This window comes from Python bivittatus, unplaced genomic scaffold (genome assembly GCF_059951505.1).
Source record: "Python bivittatus isolate LINGU-HERP-01145 unplaced genomic scaffold, Pbiv_v1 ctg000180_np1212, whole genome shotgun sequence".
Lineage (NCBI taxonomy): Eukaryota > Metazoa > Chordata > Lepidosauria > Squamata > Pythonidae > Python > Python bivittatus.
In genome coordinates, this window is record NW_028277047.1 from 3,316,114 (window position 1) to 3,335,933 (window position 19,820).

The 19,820-nt window shown below is 48.5% G+C and overlaps 2 protein-coding genes across 7 annotated transcripts; both read left to right on the top strand.

Moving 5' to 3' along the window:
* Positions 1 to 98: 98 nt before the first annotated feature.
* DAP3 (death associated protein 3) lies at positions 99 to 9,991 on the top strand. 3 transcript variants are annotated; one of them, XM_007435757.3, is made up of 14 exons: positions 99 to 233; positions 1,704 to 1,740; positions 2,474 to 2,520; positions 3,517 to 3,633; positions 5,300 to 5,401; positions 5,566 to 5,674; positions 6,099 to 6,191; positions 7,249 to 7,379; positions 7,937 to 8,017; positions 8,268 to 8,423; positions 8,954 to 9,013; positions 9,161 to 9,250; positions 9,502 to 9,619; positions 9,832 to 9,991. In XM_007435757.3, the coding sequence occupies exons 3-14, from the start codon at positions 2,479 to 2,481 to the stop codon at positions 9,915 to 9,917; spliced, it is 1,185 nt and encodes a 394-aa protein (XP_007435819.1). In that variant the 5' UTR covers positions 99 to 233; positions 1,704 to 1,740; positions 2,474 to 2,478; the 3' UTR covers positions 9,918 to 9,991. The 3 variants fall into 3 exon arrangements, with proteins under 3 accessions (XP_007435819.1, XP_007435820.1, XP_025027272.1); XM_007435758.2 differs by having other exon boundaries at positions 103 to 237; XM_025171504.2 differs by lacking the exon at positions 99 to 233 and adding an exon at positions 258 to 645.
* A 983-nt stretch (positions 9,992 to 10,974) lies between these two features.
* On the top strand, positions 10,975 to 19,820 carry MSTO1 (misato mitochondrial distribution and morphology regulator 1). Of its 4 annotated transcripts, none has more exons than XM_088137297.1 (14): positions 10,975 to 11,221; positions 12,790 to 12,925; positions 13,488 to 13,557; positions 14,123 to 14,198; positions 14,439 to 14,487; positions 15,210 to 15,333; positions 15,459 to 15,576; positions 15,899 to 16,030; positions 16,474 to 16,626; positions 16,942 to 17,073; positions 17,689 to 17,873; positions 18,816 to 18,920; positions 19,014 to 19,129; positions 19,451 to 19,820. In XM_088137297.1, exons 1-14 carry the CDS (start codon positions 11,141 to 11,143, stop codon positions 19,681 to 19,683), a joined length of 1,710 nt encoding a protein of 569 aa, XP_087993423.1. In that variant the 5' UTR covers positions 10,975 to 11,140; the 3' UTR covers positions 19,684 to 19,820. The 4 variants fall into 4 exon arrangements, with proteins under 4 accessions (XP_087993423.1, XP_087993422.1, XP_087993424.1 ...); XM_088137296.1 differs by lacking the exon at positions 10,975 to 11,221 and adding an exon at positions 11,232 to 11,442; XM_088137298.1 differs by lacking the exon at positions 10,975 to 11,221 and adding an exon at positions 11,335 to 11,405.

Here is a 19,820-nt window from a genome sequence, read left to right on the forward strand (position 1 = left end):
CCAACCGACGTTGCCTGCCAGGAGAGCGGAGGCCGTCTTTCTGTGGGAGGCGCGCGCGCTCGCGCGGGGGAAAGAGCCCGGACGGAGGACTTCTGTCCCTTCGGAGGACCCGTCGGTCGAACGCGAAGACGCCGTTCGTCTCTCGCGCGCGGCGGGTTGAGATGGCGGCGCCCAGGAAGGCGGAAAGCTCCTGAGGGAACTGCGAGATTTAGACTTTAACAGCGAAGTAGCACGTCGGTTGGCTTTCCCCCCCGTTTTTTGTGGGCCCTCTTTCGTCTTTCGCGGAAGGCGGGGCCGGCCAGTCCTTTCTTCGGAGCTGTTTTGCTTTTAGCCCAGTCTCTCCTCAGCGTTTCTCCTCAGTTGGCGGGAGGTTTGGGGGCCACAGAACTAGACACCCCCGCCCACCCGTCCTGTCTTTCCGTATAACGTATAGATACGAACGCGCGAGCAACCAACGTCTCGTCCTTGAGCCAGTTGCTATTCTGTCGATCTAGCCTACCTCGCAGGGTTGTTGGGCAGGCTTTCCCAATTTGGGGTCCTCCAAATTGGGGCAGGCTGCTGGGTGTAGGAGCTAGGAAGTGGAGAGTGGACAGCTTTCTGTGTTCTGCCCAGAAGTTCTCGGAGGAAGGGCATGATGCTTCGACGGTGGGTCTTTAGTTGGCTGTGTTCACACAGCCTTAACAATGAAAATGTGGATTGCCCAGGTGCAGGGCCATCCTCAGCTATGGCTGCTCACCAGGTGACTTTGGATCAGTCACCTTTTTTCAGCCTAAAGAACCTCACAGGGATGATGTTACGGAGAAAAAGGGGAGGAGGGAACACTGTGTGGTGTCTTGAGCTCCTGAATGAAACGTGGGTTATGTACATAACCAATCAATAAAATAAAATAGCCTGGGCATGCTGACTTGATTTGCACAATACCCTGGCTGTGTGTTAGAGCGAGTAGCTGCAATGATACTATATGCTGAATTTGGTTAGTTTTCACCTTGGATTGTTTAAGCTGGTTTAGCATGTTGTGTGAATCCCACCCAGTTGGTTAGTTTATGACCCAGTATGTTGTGTGAACCCTGAAAATGAGTGAATTCAATTATCAAGTTAATGCCTCACTTGAGCCACAGATAAATCAAAACCATTTTCACTTGCATCCTTGATGGTCAACTATTGTTTCCATTATTCCTGTTGCACTCCCCAGTTGGAACAGGAAAAGTCTGTACTGGGACTCTATTCACACAACATACCTATTCATGACAGGGTTTACTCAGCTATCTGAAACTTGCACAATACATTCAGCCATGAACTAACCACAAGCCAGATTCACACAACTCACCAAGCTAAAATGTGGCTGGCTGTTTTGTGGTTCTCCAACTTGCATTAAATGTTGCAAGTTTTGTTCTTGGAAGCTATGCAGCAGTTGCTGGTTTTGATGGTTGCATTTACAATAACACATTGCAAATGTTCTAATCTGTCTTCAGATAATAAAGTTTAAGTACGTTTGTAGTGTTCCAGATAGAGGTTATAAACTAGTGGGGTGTTTAAAATGGGCAAACTTAATCTCTCTACCTCTTTGACAAAACAGACATGTAAAACATATTGTCAAAGTTCCTTCTGGCAAGTTTGCACTCAGGTTGAATCCATCATTTTTTGCTCTTTGTAGAAATAATCCTGCTATAACAAGTAATCATGTTTTATTTCTTCCATTATAGGTACATTTATATAACCTAAAAAACTAGTCATCAAGAGGTTAGTAACTTCAGAACTAAAATCTTGGAACTGAGTTTATTTGAAAAAAAAATGCTTTGGTTTGTTCTCTCTTTCTGTTTTTGCTGTGTGAGCAGATGCTAGAAAGTGTATCAGAATTTGGAATTCCCTGCCACAGAAAGTGAATTTAAAATGTACTCTTAAAATATATATGAAAATAGAGCCAAGAGTGGATTCCTAAAGTCCCACGCATAAGAGGAAGGTAACCTTGGAGACTGCAGAAGAAACAAACTTGAAGGGAAAAAACTGCACTAAACAATCCAGCAAGAAGCCCCCCGGAGTCACCCTCTGGGGGAGATGGGCATCATATAAATTTAATAAATATAAATACATAAATAAATTGATAAATAAATAAAAGAACCAAGTATGTTCAGTGCTGGAGGTTGGAAGGCAAAGCACTGAAAACTGAGAGTTAAGCTGCTTGGAAAAGGCATGGTTGAATGGGAGCAGTGCAGAATTTTCTTGGAAAACCCATTGTATATTTTGTGATGATGAAAGGCAATGAAGGAAGACAACTTTTGTTTCTTACATGTTTTCTAAAGGTCGTTTGCTGGTCTCTAGTAGACATGGACACTGACTTTTTCACTTAGGCCTTCAAGGGAGTTATCTAATAGCCTGTCAGTACTTGGCTTTCAGAAGATTAAAAAGTGAAATGCTGCCTAAAATAAATGTTTTGCTACCTTTTGTTCAAAATAACTGCTGTTCTTATTGGCAGGGACAATGTTGAGGAGTTTGAGAAAACTCATCCTTCAGGGATGCAAGGTGAGTTCACCCACCTATCTCTGATCTTGGCACAGGGAATGGCTTTTGGGGAGGGGGTATATTCTGGCTGAAAGGGATCACAATCATGCAGTTCTTTTAGCTGTTCTACAGCTGGAAAAACAGGAAATCTTGGTTTCTTGTGAGTGGCTACCTAAATCAGGTGGCTAATGAGGAATGGAGATCCCCTGTAAAAACAGCTCCACCTTATGGGTTTTTGGTTTCAGAGTCTGCTTGCTTTTGTTTGGAATGTTGGCCCCATCCTTGGCAGCTGTATGAGATTTTCCTTCCAGCAAAAGTAATCTGTCTCCTCCCCTGAAGAATAGGATGGGGTGCAGGGAGGAAAAAAAGGTGGACCTGTCCACTGGTAGCTCTGGACCCACCCATATTAGACAACTTCTGAGATAATGTAACCTTCATTTGGGGGGAAAAAACTCTTTCTGCTCTATTTGAATGCCACCAGAGGGGGGAAATCTAACCTGTACTCTCTGTGAAACAGCTGTTACCTTAAGGAAACTCCTGCTCTAATGCAGAGTCTGGAAATGCAGAATTCTGAGTTGAAGTCCACACATCTTAAAGTTGTCGGAGTTGAGAAACACTGCTTTAAGGAAGGAGAACAAATTGCCTATCTATTGGGGGAAGATTTTATATCTTCAAGAGCTGCTATCTGCTGGCCAAAAGAAACAATCCACACATCTTAAAGTTGCTGAGGTTGAGAACCACTGTAGAGAATAAGTTTGTCCCAACCTCTGCATGGCAATCCTTCTCACATTTTAAGGCTATTCTGTTACCTCCCTTTGATCTTTTCTTCTTCAGGCAAAGCAAACCCAACTACTCCTTTGTTTTTAAATAGGCCATTTTATTTTTTTAAAGAACTAGCAGCTCACTTTTCCTGTTATAGCTGTCATTTTGAAAGGCAAAGAGATCTTCAGTGAGAACCACTCTTTACTAAGGGAGAATTCAGTCTTCTCACTCACGCAAGGCTATTTCTCTCCATAGCTGGAACAGGACGGCTTTCTCTATCCCAGAACCTGGCACAGGACAATGACAACCCAGAATGCCCAGCTTCAGCCAGAAAAGCTCAGAAACATCTTCCTCACCAGTGAGAGTGACCCAGTGAGTTAACATTAGGAGGTGTGGAAGCTTGGAAGGGGTGTTTCAAATGGTTTGTGGACTCCGGCAAGGGTTGGAGCCAAGCAAAGGAGAATATTTATAGTTTGACTAGGCCCATGTTAATTTGGGAAGCTGACTGCCTTACCCAGACTGAGTTGTATTTGTACTGAAGGATCTGATGTAATCCGGCAATCTTTTTAGAACGCATGTAAGCAACCGTATGCTTCATTGCTTAGCCTTTTCTCCAGCATCTTCTTAACTTGGATTGCTGGGGTGGGGATGTCATCCCTTTGGGGTAAACCAGATCAGGAAACACACAAAGACTTGCAAGATTATTATTTTTTTGGTTATGTGCCATCAAGTCGTTTTCGACTCCTAGCGACCGCATAGATAGATTTTCTCCATGATAATCTACCCCTAACCTGTTCTTTCAAGTCTCCCATTGGCGCCCCCATCGCCCCTGTAACTGAGTCCATCCCCTTGCTGCTGATTATCCTCTTCTTCTCTTTCCTTCCACCTTTCCTAGCATTAGAGCCTTCTCCAGAGAGCTGGGTCTTCATGTGTCCAAATCTATTATTATACCCTACCAAGAAAGTAGACTTCTAGTCTTCTTGTGGAGTTGATTTTTGGTTCTGGGCTGCCTTGTGGGGCTGACCCACAGCCTCCAGAGGGTTTGCCTGGGAGATCACCTATAACAAAGCTGCAAGCACCCCCTAAAAAAATCTGGAATTAAGTTACTTCTTTATATAAAGAGCCAAACATGCTTGAGATGTCCTGTGAGTTGCCAACGTGCAGCTTTTTGATGCAGATTTTTTGAAAGTAAGACCGTGGGGTACCTAACAGCCATTCACACCCAAGGTCCCTTGTGTGGCTGTGAAAATAATCAAACAGCCCTGCTGTGAAAAGGGAACATGTCCTAAAAATCAGGAGCTCCCCTTAGGTGTGTTTCTGTAGGGGAGAAGGTGTCTTCAGTCACCTTCATTTTTACAATGTGAGCCACGGCCACACGGAATGTGGCGGGCAAAACTGTCCTTGGGAGGTTTTATAGCCGCCTCTGCCATTGGGAGTTTTTTCCCCCCCTTGCTGAATCTTCTGGGGGTCTCCATGGAAACCGCAACAGGCAGGCAGACCCTGTCGCGTAACACACGCACACACACACACCCTCCCAGCATCTGCAGAAGCACAGGGGCAGCCTCTGCCATCCAGAGTCTATCTGTTGCCAGGCAACTGATCTTGCATGTTGCTTGGAACAAATGAACCCAATGTGGATATAGGCACCCAAAGCTGATGCTGGAAAGGGATTTAAACCTATTTTTCTCAGCTCGAGATTGCCAGTGCATCGAGAGGCAACTCCCAGAAATCTTAGCCCGCTGGGCTAAAGGCATTCTCAGTCCCACATTTTGTTGTACCCCAAGACAGGAAGAATAATTGGATGAAGGCTTAGTTGCTCATATCCAAAGCTCTCTAGATACCCCTACCCTGTGGAAAAATGACAAGATGTCTTCTTCTTGCAGCAACACATTCCAGCCATTCGTAATTCCTTCATGCAGTTCTCCCAGCTCCTGGGATTTCGTTGTAGTTTCCAAAACAAAAGGACCAGAAAACAGTTGGGCTTGATGAGCAACGTGGACTGATTTCAGCCTCACGTGTCCTTCTTTCAATCCTGCAGGCCAAGCATAGTGAAGAGCATGTAGGTCACTATTACAGCATCTCTCCAGAAGAGGTGAAGGAGATTTTCCCTCATGGGCTACCACCCCGCTTCAAGATGCAGGTGACGTCCCTTCCTTTCTAAATTTTACAGCTTGGGCATACCATTAACCCTGTGCTGGGCCATCAAGGGTTAGCTATTCCTCCCTTGAGCCAAAACTTTACCTTTACCTTGCTGAAATGATCTTTCTGAAGGGCTTGACCTTCTGTTTTCTCTTTTCCCGACAGATGAAAACCTTCAACGAAACCTGCATCATGATTCGACAGCCAGCTGTAGAACTCCTCAGCTACTTAAAACAGACCAACTTTGCTCACCCGGCCATCCGCTATCTCATCTGTATCCTTTGAAATAGAGCTGTGACCCTACTATGTATCTTGTTGCTGTTCTTTCACTAAATGAATAAGGCAAGTTTCTTGTCCTCATGATAAAGCAGTTAGACTGAGTGGTCTCCAGGATCCCTTCCAGTTCTAAAGACCTGCGATCCTATAGCCATGATTTTGGATGGAGGACTCAGCTTTCCTTGCCATTCATCATAGAAAAGAGACTTATCTGTGCACACACCACAGATAATATTACATTCCCTCTTCACTCTGCCCTCTTAATGGTATGTGGGGATGACCTTGGGAATCAGGAAAAAGCCACAGATGAGACTCTCATGCAAAACGTATTTCAGCCCACAGGAGGAAAAGAGGCGTGCACATTCTCCCACAGTACAGATGATGGGTACAGCCATGGTTTCCTTAACAGCTTGTTCTTGAAGATGGGGAGAAAAGTACAGGAAAAACCATGGTTCTTTGTCACGCCGTCCATTATTGCGCAAGGCAGAACTGGGTCATCGTTCACATTCCAGACGGTAAGAGCAGCACATCGTCCGCGTTGGCCAGAAGCTGTGGCTTCCGTGCAGAAGCCATAACGTGATGACCCGTAAAAGTACTCTGCATTTTTATGTTCCCAGGCCCTCTAACTTTTTCTTGAGCTTTGTGTTCCGGCCATTAGCTTATAGGGATCCGGGGGCAGTTAAAGACACTGTGCATTTTTTTTAAGGTGTTCCAAATAGTTGTCTTGGAAAGCAGAAACCATTTCACCCACGTGCCTAAGAAGCAGAACCTGAACAAAATGTTCCCCGTGGAAGCCTGATTTTCAGGACGCTGAATTCTTTCTCCTGAATTAGTCCAAGCCTGCTTTTCTCTCTTCTGGAGTTCTTTTCATCTCAAGCCCTCCCTTGGTTGAACTCCACTTTTCCCAGTCCAGCTCCCATGGGGGCAGAGAACTGTAGCTTGAATAAGTTATGCAGCGGGGGGGGTTCCTTTCATATTGTTAAAGTGGACTTAGCTCTGTTGGGCCTCTGCATTTTGATCGTTTGGTGACATACCCATCGATCGATTAAGTGATGGACATTAAGAATAGCTTCCAGAGGGGAATACATCCCTCAGAGTATATTTGGCCATGCCAATATTCAGTTAAGCCAGTTCCATTCAGGCTTTGGAGTGATCTGTGCAGGTAAACAGATAATCCTTCTCTCCTTGAGCTTGGTTATTCCTGCCCCCTAAGACTGCTTGAGATAACAGCAAGCTGCTTAAACCCACCATCTTTAAATGCACTTGATTCCCCAGGTCCCTCTCTTTATGCTTTTCCTGGTACCTCCACTGTCAGCATCACGAATTAAAACGGACCTGCTAGGGCTGTGATCTGCCCTCACTTTTTAAAGTTTGGGAAGTATCCTTGAGAACAGAATCCTTACGAAGCCCAGGGGAAGATTTCTTAAAAAGAAGGCCATTTCATTTGTCGATGCTTCAACAGGATCGGTGTCTTTTCTGCCGACGTGTGGCAGAAGATGGACCTCTGATATTGGAATCAGACACTTGGGGTGTTTCTTGGCCCCACGGTCTGTCTATCTCTTTCTGCTACAGCTCACCTCTGGGTGAAGAATTGTAAAGAATTGCTGCCATCTTCCTACAACAACGAGCGGTTCGACCAGCCAATTGAAGCTGCAGACTGGCTGAAGAATTTCAGAATCACCAACAAACAGATTTTGACCCAGGTTGGCAGCAACTCTGTTAAGCTTTTGGAAGCGAGAGAGGAAACTCCCACTCTTCACTTCCCGTTTATTACATGGAGCCTGATTATATCCCCACCTCCTTTCACAACCCAAAGGGGCATTTTCCTAACAGAAACTTTTTGTAATACATCTGTAATCTTAAACTCACATTCTTCCTTTCTTCATTTCTGACTTTTATCGGAGCAAAAAAACCAAAAAAAACAAACAAACCACCTTCTCCTCAAGAAGCAGAGTGATCAGGTATCTAAATTTAGTGGATTTTCCCCCCCCAAAAATGTAAGGTCCCTTTCATTCTGTGATTTGATGTGGCAAAAAAAAAGAAGATTCCTTCTACTTCTGCCCTAAGATTGTTTTATTCTGTCAGCTTCTTTTTGGAAAACTATAATGGAGCCTCCAGGTATTTCTGGATATCTTTTGTTTTTCACGTCCTGCTTGTGGGCTTCCCAATAGCAACCCTACCTCCAACCTGAGTTGCTTCATAATCAGACATTTCCATTTCATTTAGTGAGACTTTTTTCAATTGTCTCTCTGTACTGCAGATCAAAACACAACAGAGGTACACGTGGGGCAAGCGAGATGTCACAGAAGAAGGCTGTCCTCTGATAGACTTGACTGAGAAGGTGAGGTGTACATTAAAACTGGAGGAATCGTGGAATTCATTTACTATGACTGTTGAATTACATCAAGCTCATATCACAAGGCCTTGGTGGTGGGGAAAACAGGAGGCGGAGGCATTATGGAAGCCACCTTGAGTTCTACAAAATGAAAGTGGGATTTCATCGTCATCCCAGAAACAATGGAGGCACGGGTTTGTAGCACAGTTATGCTAGGTGGCAAGATGGCCAGCCCGTTTCTCTTCTTCCTCCTTAGGGATTGGCTTGGGTGAAATATGCCAGCGATACCGTCGGGGTGATCTTGAAAGAGCTGAAGCAGCAGTGTTGCCAGGGATCTTTCCGAATGCTTGTGGCTGTGGATGGAATCAACACTCTTTGGGGAAGGACAACATTGGAAAAAAACAGGCAGAATGTAGGTTCCCTTGTTGATGTGGCCTGTATATCACCTTAAGTGACGTTTGGTTTAAGTATGGCTAGGCCATGATTCCCCGGGCACACCAGTAACCTTAGTAGCACAAGGTGGAGAATCTGGAGCCTTCCAGGTGATGCTCAACTACAGAGCCCAGGATCTCTTCCCATATTGGCCAAGGCTGCTGGAAGTTGTGATCCAGGAATTGCTGGAAGGCCCACTTGGTTAGGTCGAAACATTTTAAACAGCAATCAGCTTTCTGGGTTGAACATTGAAGTGATGACAGCGTGAGTTTGGGGGTGAATGTCTAACCAATATACTGCAGCAAACAGACATGGTTTCTACCGCTGCTTGGAGAATTAAGGCTCTTCCCCTCACCTCCCCCTTTTTATCCTGGTCTGCCACTCTCAACATCCACCCTCTGCAGCCTCCCAGACTTTAGGGTGGAGTCCTTCACGAGAGTGGCGTAGTGTCTTTTTCCAAAGTTACCATCTTGCTGAATATGTGGGATTTTTCTCTCTGTTCCTCTTCAGGTCTCTGTGGAGGAGCTGACACTGTTACACCATCTAAGGAAGATGGTGGCCAACGATTGGGTGAGGAGAAGGCCTACATTTTGGGGGATAGTGTCTTCCTACCAGGCTGCTAAGGCAATGCAGAGCCAAGGGAGACGCTGCAGCTTTTAGGAGGCTGACCATGGGTGGGCTTGCGGCCCTGACGTGTTGTTTTCTATGTGTTTTCAGACAGGCGGGGCCATCGTGGTCACTCTCAGCCAAACAGGATCACCCTTCACACCCCGCCGACTTTACTTGCCCCATGAATTGCTGGGACAGGTGAGTTGGGCTGGTTTGCCTTCATGGTGGCAAAGGGGTGAGTTGGCAACCAGCTCTTAACAGAGCCCAACTCTCATCACCCTAATTGGCCTGGTTAATGTTCAGAAGGAGCGACTGTTGTAGTCAAACAACGTGGGTTTCCCATTCAAGTTAATTCCACTCATTCTCTTGGACGAGCTGAGAGAATCTCAACTATCTGATCTCAGGGCATTCAGTCATTCTCACTTTTCCCATTCTTTTCCGAACTCCAGAAAGGCTTCGCCGCCCTGGATCCTTTTGTTCCTATCCAGGTTTCCAACTACACAGATCTGGAGTTTGAGAGCTGTTATCAGTATTATCTGGAACGCAAGTGGCTGCAACATGAAAAAGGTGAATTTAGTTCTTTTCCGAGCCAAGCAATCCGTTTGTTCCCTTTTGGTTTCCTGCCCCATGAAAAGGGTAGAGCGCTAAAAAACAGATTTGTTCACCTCTGTACAAAGCCACAGGCTTGTAAGATGATATTTTCTGTGTTTATTCAGGAGCCATTCCTAACCTAACCCTTTTTCTTTCTCTTATATTAAATCGTCTCCATGCTGAAATAGCCAGCACCAGCGAGGGTCGGATGGAGCTCCGTTTTCTTTCTGGACGTAACCCTGGACAGTTTGATCGAATCAGCTCTTTCTTGTAGCAAAGCGTCCCCCTTCCAACACACTGATATCATGGCTCAAGAAATCCCCTTCTAATAAATGTTTTAAAAGCTTCCGCTTTGGCATGTGCTGTTTGTACACTAACCAGGGTTTTGAAAAGGAGGTTGGAGCAAAGTTCTCTTTGTTGACTTAGAAAAGTTACGCTCTTTTTTTCATCAAGCGAATTCTACCTTGTTTGCAGACACTGCCTTGTTTTAAATATTTTTAAATCCGTCAAACTTAACCGAGTGCATTAAGAAGACTTGGCTGAAGTAAAGTTCAGTTATAAGGAGATGGTGTTTCCTCATTTATTTTTATGATACTGTTTTCCTGTCTCCTAATTCTCTTGGATGTTGTTGGCCAGGGAAGGAAAGTAACCTTATCAAACTAAGGAAAACCCAGAGTCACCAATAAAATAGATAATTAGGTAGTGACTAATGGTCTGGTTAGATTTTTAAAAAAAAAAATCAGTTTCACGTTGTTACACCAGAAGGTATGAGAATAATGGCCCCATCAGGCTTTGGACTGATCAATTTTGAGTCTAGCTGCTCATTATACCTAATATTTAGTAGTGGGATCTGAGTTTTCCTTTTCCCTCCTGGTGTTTCTTCCTTTGGGTTGGTAGTTTTAGATGGTGGGCTTGCTGAGAGGAGCTGATTTGTCACTGAACATATTCCGTGTATTCCAGGAGCATTTTTGAGTAAATCATGGAATAAACGTCCATTATTAAATTTGCAATGTGCTCGATCAAAACAAAACTCATTCAGATCTGCTGTCAGCCATAAGCCGCGCCTGAGATCCAATTCGTTCTATTTCAGTTCCTGGGGCTATCATAGAGATGCTCAGGGGCAGAGTGGTTCTCTGCAATTTACAAGGACGACAGTGGGCATAGGGGAGGTCCGGTCCTCACCGGAAGTGCGACGCGAGAGTCCCTCCCCGTTCCTAACCACTTAACCAATGAAGTTGCAATCTACGCCCGAGGAAGCTGCGGGAAGTGACGAGTGGGCTCCCTACGGGTTGGTGGTCAGTCAGAGCCAATAAAAACACCGCGTTGTTTTTTCCCCTCCCCTTCAGGCGCGCGCGGCGGACGGATCACCATCCGCTTTCGCGCCTGCGCAGACTGAGGGTATTTTTTTTTTTAATCCTTTCCCCCCCTTCTCCAGCGGCCGTTCTGCCTATATCGCCACCTTCGTAACTGGAGTACGAAACCAAGCGAGACGGGGGGATGTCGAGGGTCCGCGAGGTGGTGACGCTTCAGTTGGGCCACTACGCGGGGAGCGTGGGCGCTCACTGGTGGGGCCTTCAGGTAACGGAGAGGCGAAGGGAGCGCGGGGCGGAGCGCGCATGCGCCGGAAGGGCCGGGGAACGGTGTTGATGGCGTCACTCCAAGGGAAACGCGTGATTGGGCTGAGGTCTGCACGGTGGGCGGGGCTTATATGTCTGCGCGTCAGCCTGTGTGTCTCTCTAGTGGAACTTCTGTATCAGCAAACGTACGAGTGGGAGGCCAGTATTTGCACACGCACACGTGTATGCACACGCGCATGCATTATATCTTCTAACCATTAGTTTAAGGTGGCATGCATGGTTTTTTTTTCCAGCCCACCACTGTGTTATCCTCTTAACACCCCTGCAAGGTAGTCCACAAGGAGCTTGCCAGCATAACAGGGCTGCCTGATCTGGGCTTGCAAAAGTCCAGGCGGCCACCAGACGGCTGCAAAGGGTTCTTCCCGTGTGTGTCTCCTGTGCTGCCGGCCCCTGGTGGATTTTTGCAACTCAGACTTGATCACCCAAGATTCTAGGCTTGGCCATTGAACCAGCCACTAGCCTTAAAGGGCTGGGTTCAGGCAACACCCAAGACTTGGCTGATCTGTGGCTGGGGTATCCCGGGATCACAATCAGTATGGTTCGCTCCAAGTCCCCTGTGGCTCTTACTGATCCCGGGAAGCATACTCTGTAAGGAAAAGCGGGCTGATGGAGGAAGAAGAACGGGTCCCTTCTCCACGAGGAGCACGGAATGGAAAAGAACTGTGCCTGTGATTCTTGCAGGACAGCAAGGATGTATTCGCCCACGGCTGACCCTTCTCCGTTGGCCTACATCTAACCTTGGTGCCCTATTAACTGTATTATTATTATTATTATTATTATTATTATTATTATTATTATTATTATTATTTATTGGATTTCTCCCCCACCTATCTCCCCCACAATAGGGGACTCTGGGCGACTTACAGAAAACATTAAAACTATAAATATATCTAAAACACATAATACATCCAAAATTTAAAACAATACTAAAAAAAGGAAGATCCCAAGAAGATGGAAAATCAGGCTGCGGAGAGCTGGCCACTATGGAGCTAATCATCCCCCTGCTTGAAGTATTCGCCTGTAGTCAACATCTCTTGAGAAAACAAAGATACGGGGATGGGTCCGCAGCACTGAAGAGATCACAGGGACATCCCAGTTAAGGTGATGAAGGACTTCCTGTAATCTCTGAATGGTATATCTCCTTGAAGCAACAGGTATAAAAACCCTGATCTCTCGGTGTTCGGGGAGCCTCTTTTCATAGAGGGATCCCCTTTATTGCTGCGCATCAATAAAATAATTTTGCTCTAAAGGGCTTCTTGTGTCCGGCAAAGTTATTGGCAGTCATCTCCGAGCCAGAACCCTGTTTTGGGTCCAACATCCACATAATGTTTGCAGCAAACCTGTGAGATATCCTGGGAGGCAGAGAGCGTGTAGTCTCTGGATTCGTACCTATCGCTGAATCCACAAGTCAGCCTGTTGCAGTAACAGACTCTATTCGCTGCTCAGCTTGGAAGCCGTATGTACAGCTGATTAACTTCTTATCCTTCCTTTTTAACTTCTGCATCCTAGGAAGCGCTGTTCTTATCCAGCGCCGCTGCTTCAAACCCAGATGAAGGAATTCTCCACGATGTCCTGTTCCGAACGGGGAAGACTTTGCAGGGACGGGAGACGTTCACGCCCCGCCTCATCCTTATGGACCTCAAAGGTGGGAGTTGGGGTGGTTCGTTCCGTTCAGAAGCAAGCTTAATTTTCCTTCCTGTTAACTATTTACCAGAGGGGAGGGTTAGCTGCCTCTCCTCCCCTTTTGAGAAGAAATCTCAATGGCCCTATAAAATTGATGCAGGTTCTGACACAAGCCTTCTCTAGGAATTCTGTCTCCATCCCTTATTCCACCTCCCCCTTGAGGCGTTGTGTTTGAAAACCCCGGGGGGGGGGGACTGAATGAGCCCCCAGCCAATTCTTCAATGCCTCCAACTTAGATCAGGCGCCTGCAGATGGCTGCTGTTTAACTCCAGCCTCCTAGTTTCCTTTGCGACAGCTGGGAGGACTTAAAATCGCTCACTTTGCCTTGGAGCGGGTCACCAGAGAGACCACATCAGTCCACGAACCAAGGGAGTGGTGAACTGGGTCAGCCACGCAATGAGCATATCGCCAGGATGCAACGGAAGGAGACGCCAGGGGCGTCTTCTGAATCAGAAGGCTCTATGTGAATGTCTTTTGGCCAGAAAATGTCTCTAAAGCGATGAATTTGTTTTGTTTCTGTATAGGAAGTCTCACCACTTTGAAACAGGAGGGATACCTGTACGAGGACCCAAAAGCAAATATCCCCATCGCTTGGTGAGCATACTCTTCCAGGGCTGTTCAGTTATTTTGAACACAAACTGATCTTTGTGGCAGATGGGGTCTGGGTTACCAATATGGACAGTGATCGGCAGGCAAGTGTCGTTGACAACTCACTGAAGGGGAAAACAGGCCATTGAGATTTCTGATTTGAAAACGATCTCGTGGGGTAGGGAGGATTCTGCTAGGCCTTGCACTCCGTCATGGGATGGGGACCTCCTCTTTCAAAGAACTCTTTAGAGAAAAGTCTCCCCATCCTACGAGCACTGAAGTTTCAGCTTGGTGTCCTGCTTTGACACACACACGTTACCCGATTTCACCAGCCTGCTTTCTGCGGGCTCCACGGGAGCAAGAAGCGAGTGAGCCAATCATCTAAGGGAACAGGAAAAGAAAAGCAAGAACCCCAGGCAAATACTCTTAAAGCCTTTTTTTAAAAAATCCTAGTGGCGAGATTTAAGAAATAATTGGAGCGATCGACCCCGCGCAGTTCAGAGTAATAGTTGAACAGCATTTCAAATATTTCCTGCTCTGGTTTATACGAACCTTTGTCTTCTCCCTTCAGGAAGGGGAACCTCACCACGCACCAGCAAGACCCAGTCCCTCCCAGTCCCATCTTGGAAGGACTTGACCAGCCAGAGGTGAGACTCTGTTGCTCCCCTAATTTCCAAGAGCCTTCCCCCCCCCCCAAGTGTGTATTTATACGAAGCAAACGCTTACTATACCTTGGGCAGATTTTCCCTTTTTTTTTCCCGTCCAAATATTTGCACCATCCTTGAAGTCAGGGAGACGTGACCTCTGTCTTTGGGACCGATCCACTGGGCCTACAGATCTGAGTCTCTTCCCCCCTGCCCGCCCTCTCTTTGTTTTCCTCATTTCAGGGCCCCAAGTCTTCCAGCGGCACCGTGGCATCTCAGACCCTCGCTGGTGGTAAAGAAGTGTGTGTGCCCTGCATGGCTGACTTTCTGCAAGGGGGGCTGACCGGGCGGGGCTGTTGGTGAAGGAAATGTATGGACTTGTGGAATAAGGATTGAAAGGGGTGTTGGAGATCATCTAATCCAACCCCTGCCCAGTGTAGGAATCCCGCCCCCTCCACAGCCTCCCCGACCGATGGCCACCCGACCTCTGTTCAAATCCTCCGATCCCTTCAGGCATATCCTAACATTTGGGTTTGCTTCGTGAGGGGTTGAAGGCATCCCCAAACTGCTTCTTCGAGTTGCAAAGAACAGGAGTGGGAGCGACTGACCCTCGGGCTGAGCAATTTCAGAAGGTCTGGGCTTCGCTCTCATGCTCATGATAGCCTTTTTCCCCCCTGGGAGAAGGGCCTCTCCGTGTTTGGGGCCCGGGCACAAAGCCACAGAAGGGTTACATTTACATTGCTTTCATTCACCCTGAATAACGCGAGGAAGACTGTTGTTTGTAGATTCACTCTTTTTCCTCCTGGTAGATTATGCGTTATTTTAGGAGCTGCTCTTTTTGGGGGGAGGGCGGCTGGGGGCTTTGGACTGTACAGAGGAGGAGGAATTTGGTTTGCCAGCAACAGCCCCCGAGCAGGAGGGCTCGGTCACCAGTGCAAAGGCTCTCCCCCCAGCAAGCAGGTAGAGCCCTGAGGATACGTTGCCTATGCAGCTCGTGGTGGCATCTGTTTCCAGGGAAGCAGCAGCAGCCCGCAAAGCCGCTCGCTTCGGAGGGCACCGCGCCCGCTTGGTCGGACTTCCTCCGGACCCAGCTCCACCCGCGGAGCATCCTGACCATCCATCAGTACAACCACGAGGAGTGAGTTGGGTCTCTTGGCCTGATTTTACGAAGGCAGGGGAGGCAGGGGCAGCTGTTCTCCCAGCTTCTGGGGAATCCTCTCCCCTGCCCAAAAGGAGCTTTCAGGATCTTCCTGTCGGCTGCAGGGAGTCCAGCCGGCTGGAGGCATTCGCCCAAGGAGAAAAGCTGCTGCAGGAAGGCCCGTACCTCGAGGAGCTGGAGGACCGGCTCCACTTCTACGTGGAGGAATGCGATTACCTGCAGGTGAGCCGCAGAGGCCGCACAGCACGGATCTCGTCCCTCTGAGCATGACCATAAAGCACAGGTGGAAATCTCCCGGTGTTGCTACGGTCCAACTCCCAGCAGTCCCTGCCAGCATGGCATGCTGGACGTTGTAGTTCAGCAACCCTCGGAGGACCACCAGTCCCTTCTCTTGCCTTCGAGGTCGTCTGGTGCCGATCCTGGATTTTTGCACGTGTTCTCGGCCGCCCCCTCTTGCGCTGCGTCTCAATCAGCACGGTTTGGAAAAGGCCACGTGGCAGGAACTCTCCAGAAATCAACTTCTCCGTCTTTCCTTCTTGCCCAGGGCTTTCAGGTGATCTGTGACCTGTACAATGGCTTCTCGGGGGTCGGGTCCAAGGTGGTGGAGCTCCTGCAGGATGAGTACACGGGAAAAGGCATCTTGACCTGCGGGCTGACCCCAGTACTTCAGTCCAGTGTAAGTGGGACTCCGTCTTCTGTGCTTTTCTTCTCAGCACCGGTGCTGAATAGGAGCAAAAATAGTTCCCAGGGCTTACTGAGGACTAGCGGCATGCGTAGGACAGGCTTTAGGATGCTGACACTGTTGAAACCGGGGCTCACATCCTCTCACGTTGTTGGATGACCTGTCTCATTGTTCCTTTATGTTTTTTGATCTCCTGGGAAGAAGGTTGGGCCAAGCCAGCAGGAGCGGAATACCTTCTGGGGCTGGAGGTTCACGGCACATGGTTCTGCATTAAGCAGCATTTCCTACCAGCAACTCCAAACAGTCTGACTACAGACCGGCTTTTTCCAATCTTACTCCCCCTCCACCCGTACGCTGGGTCTCAACTCCCGCTGTCCTCAGTTGAGGAAACGGGGTACAGCGTGACGGGATCCGGCCACCGTTCTCCCCTCCTGCAGATCCCCCAGCGGAATTTTTACCGGCTCATGAACACGGTCCTGGGCATCGTCCATCTTTCCAGCCACAGTTCGCTCTTCTGCCCCTTGTCGCTGAATGGAAGCCTGGGGCTCAAACCAGAAGCCCCCGTGGCTCTGCCTTACGTCCACTACGAGGTGAACGTTCGTACAGGCAAACCCCTTTCAGGCTACGGGGTGAGGGTGGCGTGGAATTTATTGGGGGATAGAAAGGATCTGGGGCTGTGGGTGGGCCCCCTTTCTCCCTCCCTCCCCCCCCCAATCCTGCTTTTGGATTCCCTGCTTCAGAAGGACACTCAAAAGTAACTTTCCAGGCATTTATGCAGTGTCTGGCACATCAGCTTTTTTGACAAGCAAAAGGTGTTGGGAATTATAGTTAAAGCCATCTGGAACATACTTTGCCCTATCTCTGCAGAAGAGCAGAAACGCTGATGATGTTATAATTCCACCTAGGCCTCTCTGGATTATCACACCAGCGCCATCCTCGCTGCGGCCCTGGACACGCTCACTACTCCCTACCGGCTCCAGACCTCGGCTGTCTCCATGTCGAACCTGGCCGAAACCCTGAATTTCTCCGGGAGAAAGGTACCTCCAGATTTGCCTTGACGATCTCCTTCCTCTAGCTAGCTCCTTTCTTAAAAGCAAGCAGGTTTTGCTGCTGGAGATGGGAACGTCCCATTCTCCCTTTAAATTGCTAGATGTTCAAAACGTAGTGGGTCTAGAAAAGCAAAGAAGGAAAAGAGATCCTGTGGGATGACAGGTGCCAAGTGGGGGGACATCCCCACCCAGGGGGATCCTTCTGAAAACTGTTGGAAGTTAATTGTTTGCAATTAGGCATCAGCTCTCTGGTGCACGGTTTGAAGGCTGCAGAGAAATACTTATGTCTTTAGACCAGTGTTTCTCAACCTGGGCCACTCGAAGATGGGTGGATTTCAACTCCCAGAATTCCCCAGCTGGCTGGGGAATTCTGGGAGTTGAAGTCCACCCATCTTCGAGTGGCCCAGGTTGAGAAACACTGCTTTAGACAGTCTTTCCCGTAAAAAAGATTGGAAGGCACCCTCTTTCTTCAGATCAGATTGCAACCTAGATAGTTTGCTGGAGTCCTGGTTGATACCCTGGTTTTTTCCTGCTCTGTTTTGGGGACATGGGTCCCCAACCCCCCCCGAGGGAGAAATCTTTACCCCGGTTGCTCTTCCCCAGGTAGCAGAGGCAGTAGCTGCCGTCCCTTTCCCTGTGGCAGAAGGCCAGTCGCTCCCCGACGTCTTGTACGGCCAACAGCCCCGGACGGCCTGGAATTCGTTGTCTTCTTGTGGCAACCAAGGCGATGTCCACTGCTTCGCTCAGTCGGTGGTGCTGAGAGGGATCGGCAAGCAGCAGCAAGTGAGGTGGGAATCTTGGCAGGGTGCGCTCGCCTTCACATTCTTAGCATGGGTGTGTTTATACGCCTCTTTGGAAATGACGTTTGGCCTTCCTGCTTGGGGGATTACAGCTTCCCTCCTTCCAGCTCTGGCCCTTGTTTCCATTCAAGCAACAGGACTTTTACAGACCCTTAGAAAGACTGTCTGCCTCCCCCATAAAACCAGTTCCCCAGTGGTTCAGCTGACTTCCGATCAGTTAGAAGGCCTGCTAAGCACATTCGTGGAGGGCAGAGGGTATCCAGCGGGGACTCGCCCTGAATCAGGAAATCCTTTAGCTGAGATGTCTCTGCTACAGCTCAGTTCCTACAATGCAGGGCTCCTGCGTGCCCAGTTTTCATTTTTGACCCCCTGCATCTGGAAAGCTAGCACCCCAGGGAATAGTTGCAGCAGCCTAAAACCAACAAGTGATTTTCCAGTTTAAAGCAGAAGCATTTATTTATGGGGGAGTGCAGCTTTATTGATCTTCTCCTTCCACAAAACAGGGCAACTTGTAAGGCATGCCTTACCTCAGCCGGGGACAAAATCCCTTTGGATTTGCAAAATCGCTTTGCATCTCAGGATTTGCTTCTCTAGCACCACTTTGCACAATCGTCCAGTCCATCGGGGCATTTGCCACTTAACGCCGTACTGCTGGGATTTTAAACACGTGCAGAATTTTACCCTTGGGTTAAACGAGTATCAATTCGCTGTTGAACTAAGCATGGCTAAGTAAGCAAGCCTGCTTAGGACTCTTTGAAACAGCCAGACGATTTGAACAATCCGGTTCTTGGCCACTTCTCTGATTTGGAGATGGTGGATGGGATGTGAAGAGGGCAGATAATGACCCAATCCATTTCTGGGGTCTCTCCGGAATCCCGGTTCAGCCCCTCCTTGTAACTCACGGTCTCTCCCTTCTTATTTTACTTGTAGCAACACCCCCCCGGGCACCGAACCCAAATCTGTTCTTCACATGTGTGAGACCGGCCAGGAGGTGCTGGCCCGCTACTTACACACAGACTCCCCCAGAACCATAAGGTTGGTGGTCCGGCCAGCCAGGGCGAGAGGAGGGGAGGAGATGGGGGTGGGGGAATGTTCCCGCACAAACCTTCCTGTCCTTTTCTCCAACAGCACCTCGCTCTTGCTGCAAGGCCCTTGCAAGCTGTTGCCTCCGTATCCCCAGTTCTTCTCCCCTTTCCTGAACAAGCACGGATTCCTCTCGGAGAAGCCGTCGCGTGCCCCGGCGAGTAAGGACCCTTGGCTTGGCTTAAGGAACGTATCGGGGGGGGGCCACGTTGTGTGCTAGGCCAGAATGTGGTTTGTTGTGGGGGTTGCACGATCCCAGACACTACTGTTTGTGCACCGTGGGGTACATGGCTTCAGCTGGGGTGTTGAATTCTGAGGGTCGCAATGGTGATCAACTGCGGGGGGGAGAGAAGACAGGGACCAGCAGCAACCGTGAATCCTGCAGGTCCCAGGATCGGGAACCGTGTGGCAGGAAACATACGAATGAAGCTGAATTCTGAACCTGGAAGCCTCACCGCGCTGTGATTTCTTTTCTCTTCCAGAGGTCGAAAGCATCCCCATCTTAGCTGCCTTCCAGGCCTCGGCTGGCTTACGGAGAACCCTCGGCGATTTTTACAGAGAGCTGTGTCGAACGGACTTGCGGCGGTGGGTGAGTTTTTTCTCCGCAGGCGTGGAGATGGATGACTTCCAGGAGGCTCTGGACGAGCTGCGGACACTGTCCCAGCGCTACAAGAACAGCAGCTCAGCCGACGACTCGGACGACGATACGGACTAGCCGCCTTCCAGGAACGCCTCGAATGCTTATTGGCTCCGATTGCATTTAAAATAACCGAAATAAAATGTGCCAAGGCTGCCTCCTCTGCGTGTTTTTAAGGGTTTTTGCGTAGTGTTCAAAATGGCGTGCAGAGGAAA

Bases quoted from the DNA above. Each gene is read 5' to 3' on its own strand.
- DAP3 (XM_007435757.3), top strand. From the start codon at position 2,479: ATGTTGAGGAGTTTGAGAAAACTCATCCTTCAGGGATGCAAG. The intron at 8,018-8,267 runs GTGAGGTGTACA...CTTCCTCCTTAG, and splicing joins TGATAGACTTGACTGAGAAG to GGATTGGCTTGGGTGAAATA. The intron at 9,620-9,831 runs GTGAATTTAGTT...ATGCTGAAATAG, and splicing joins GTGGCTGCAACATGAAAAAG to CCAGCACCAGCGAGGGTCGG.
- MSTO1 (XM_088137296.1), top strand. From the start codon at position 11,260: ATGCGCCGGAAGGGCCGGGGAACGGTGTTGATGGCGTCACTCCAAGGG. The intron at 15,334-15,458 runs GTGAGTTGGGTC...TGTCGGCTGCAG, and splicing joins CATCAGTACAACCACGAGGA to GGAGTCCAGCCGGCTGGAGG. The intron at 17,074-17,688 runs GTACCTCCAGAT...GCTCTTCCCCAG, and splicing joins TGAATTTCTCCGGGAGAAAG to GTAGCAGAGGCAGTAGCTGC.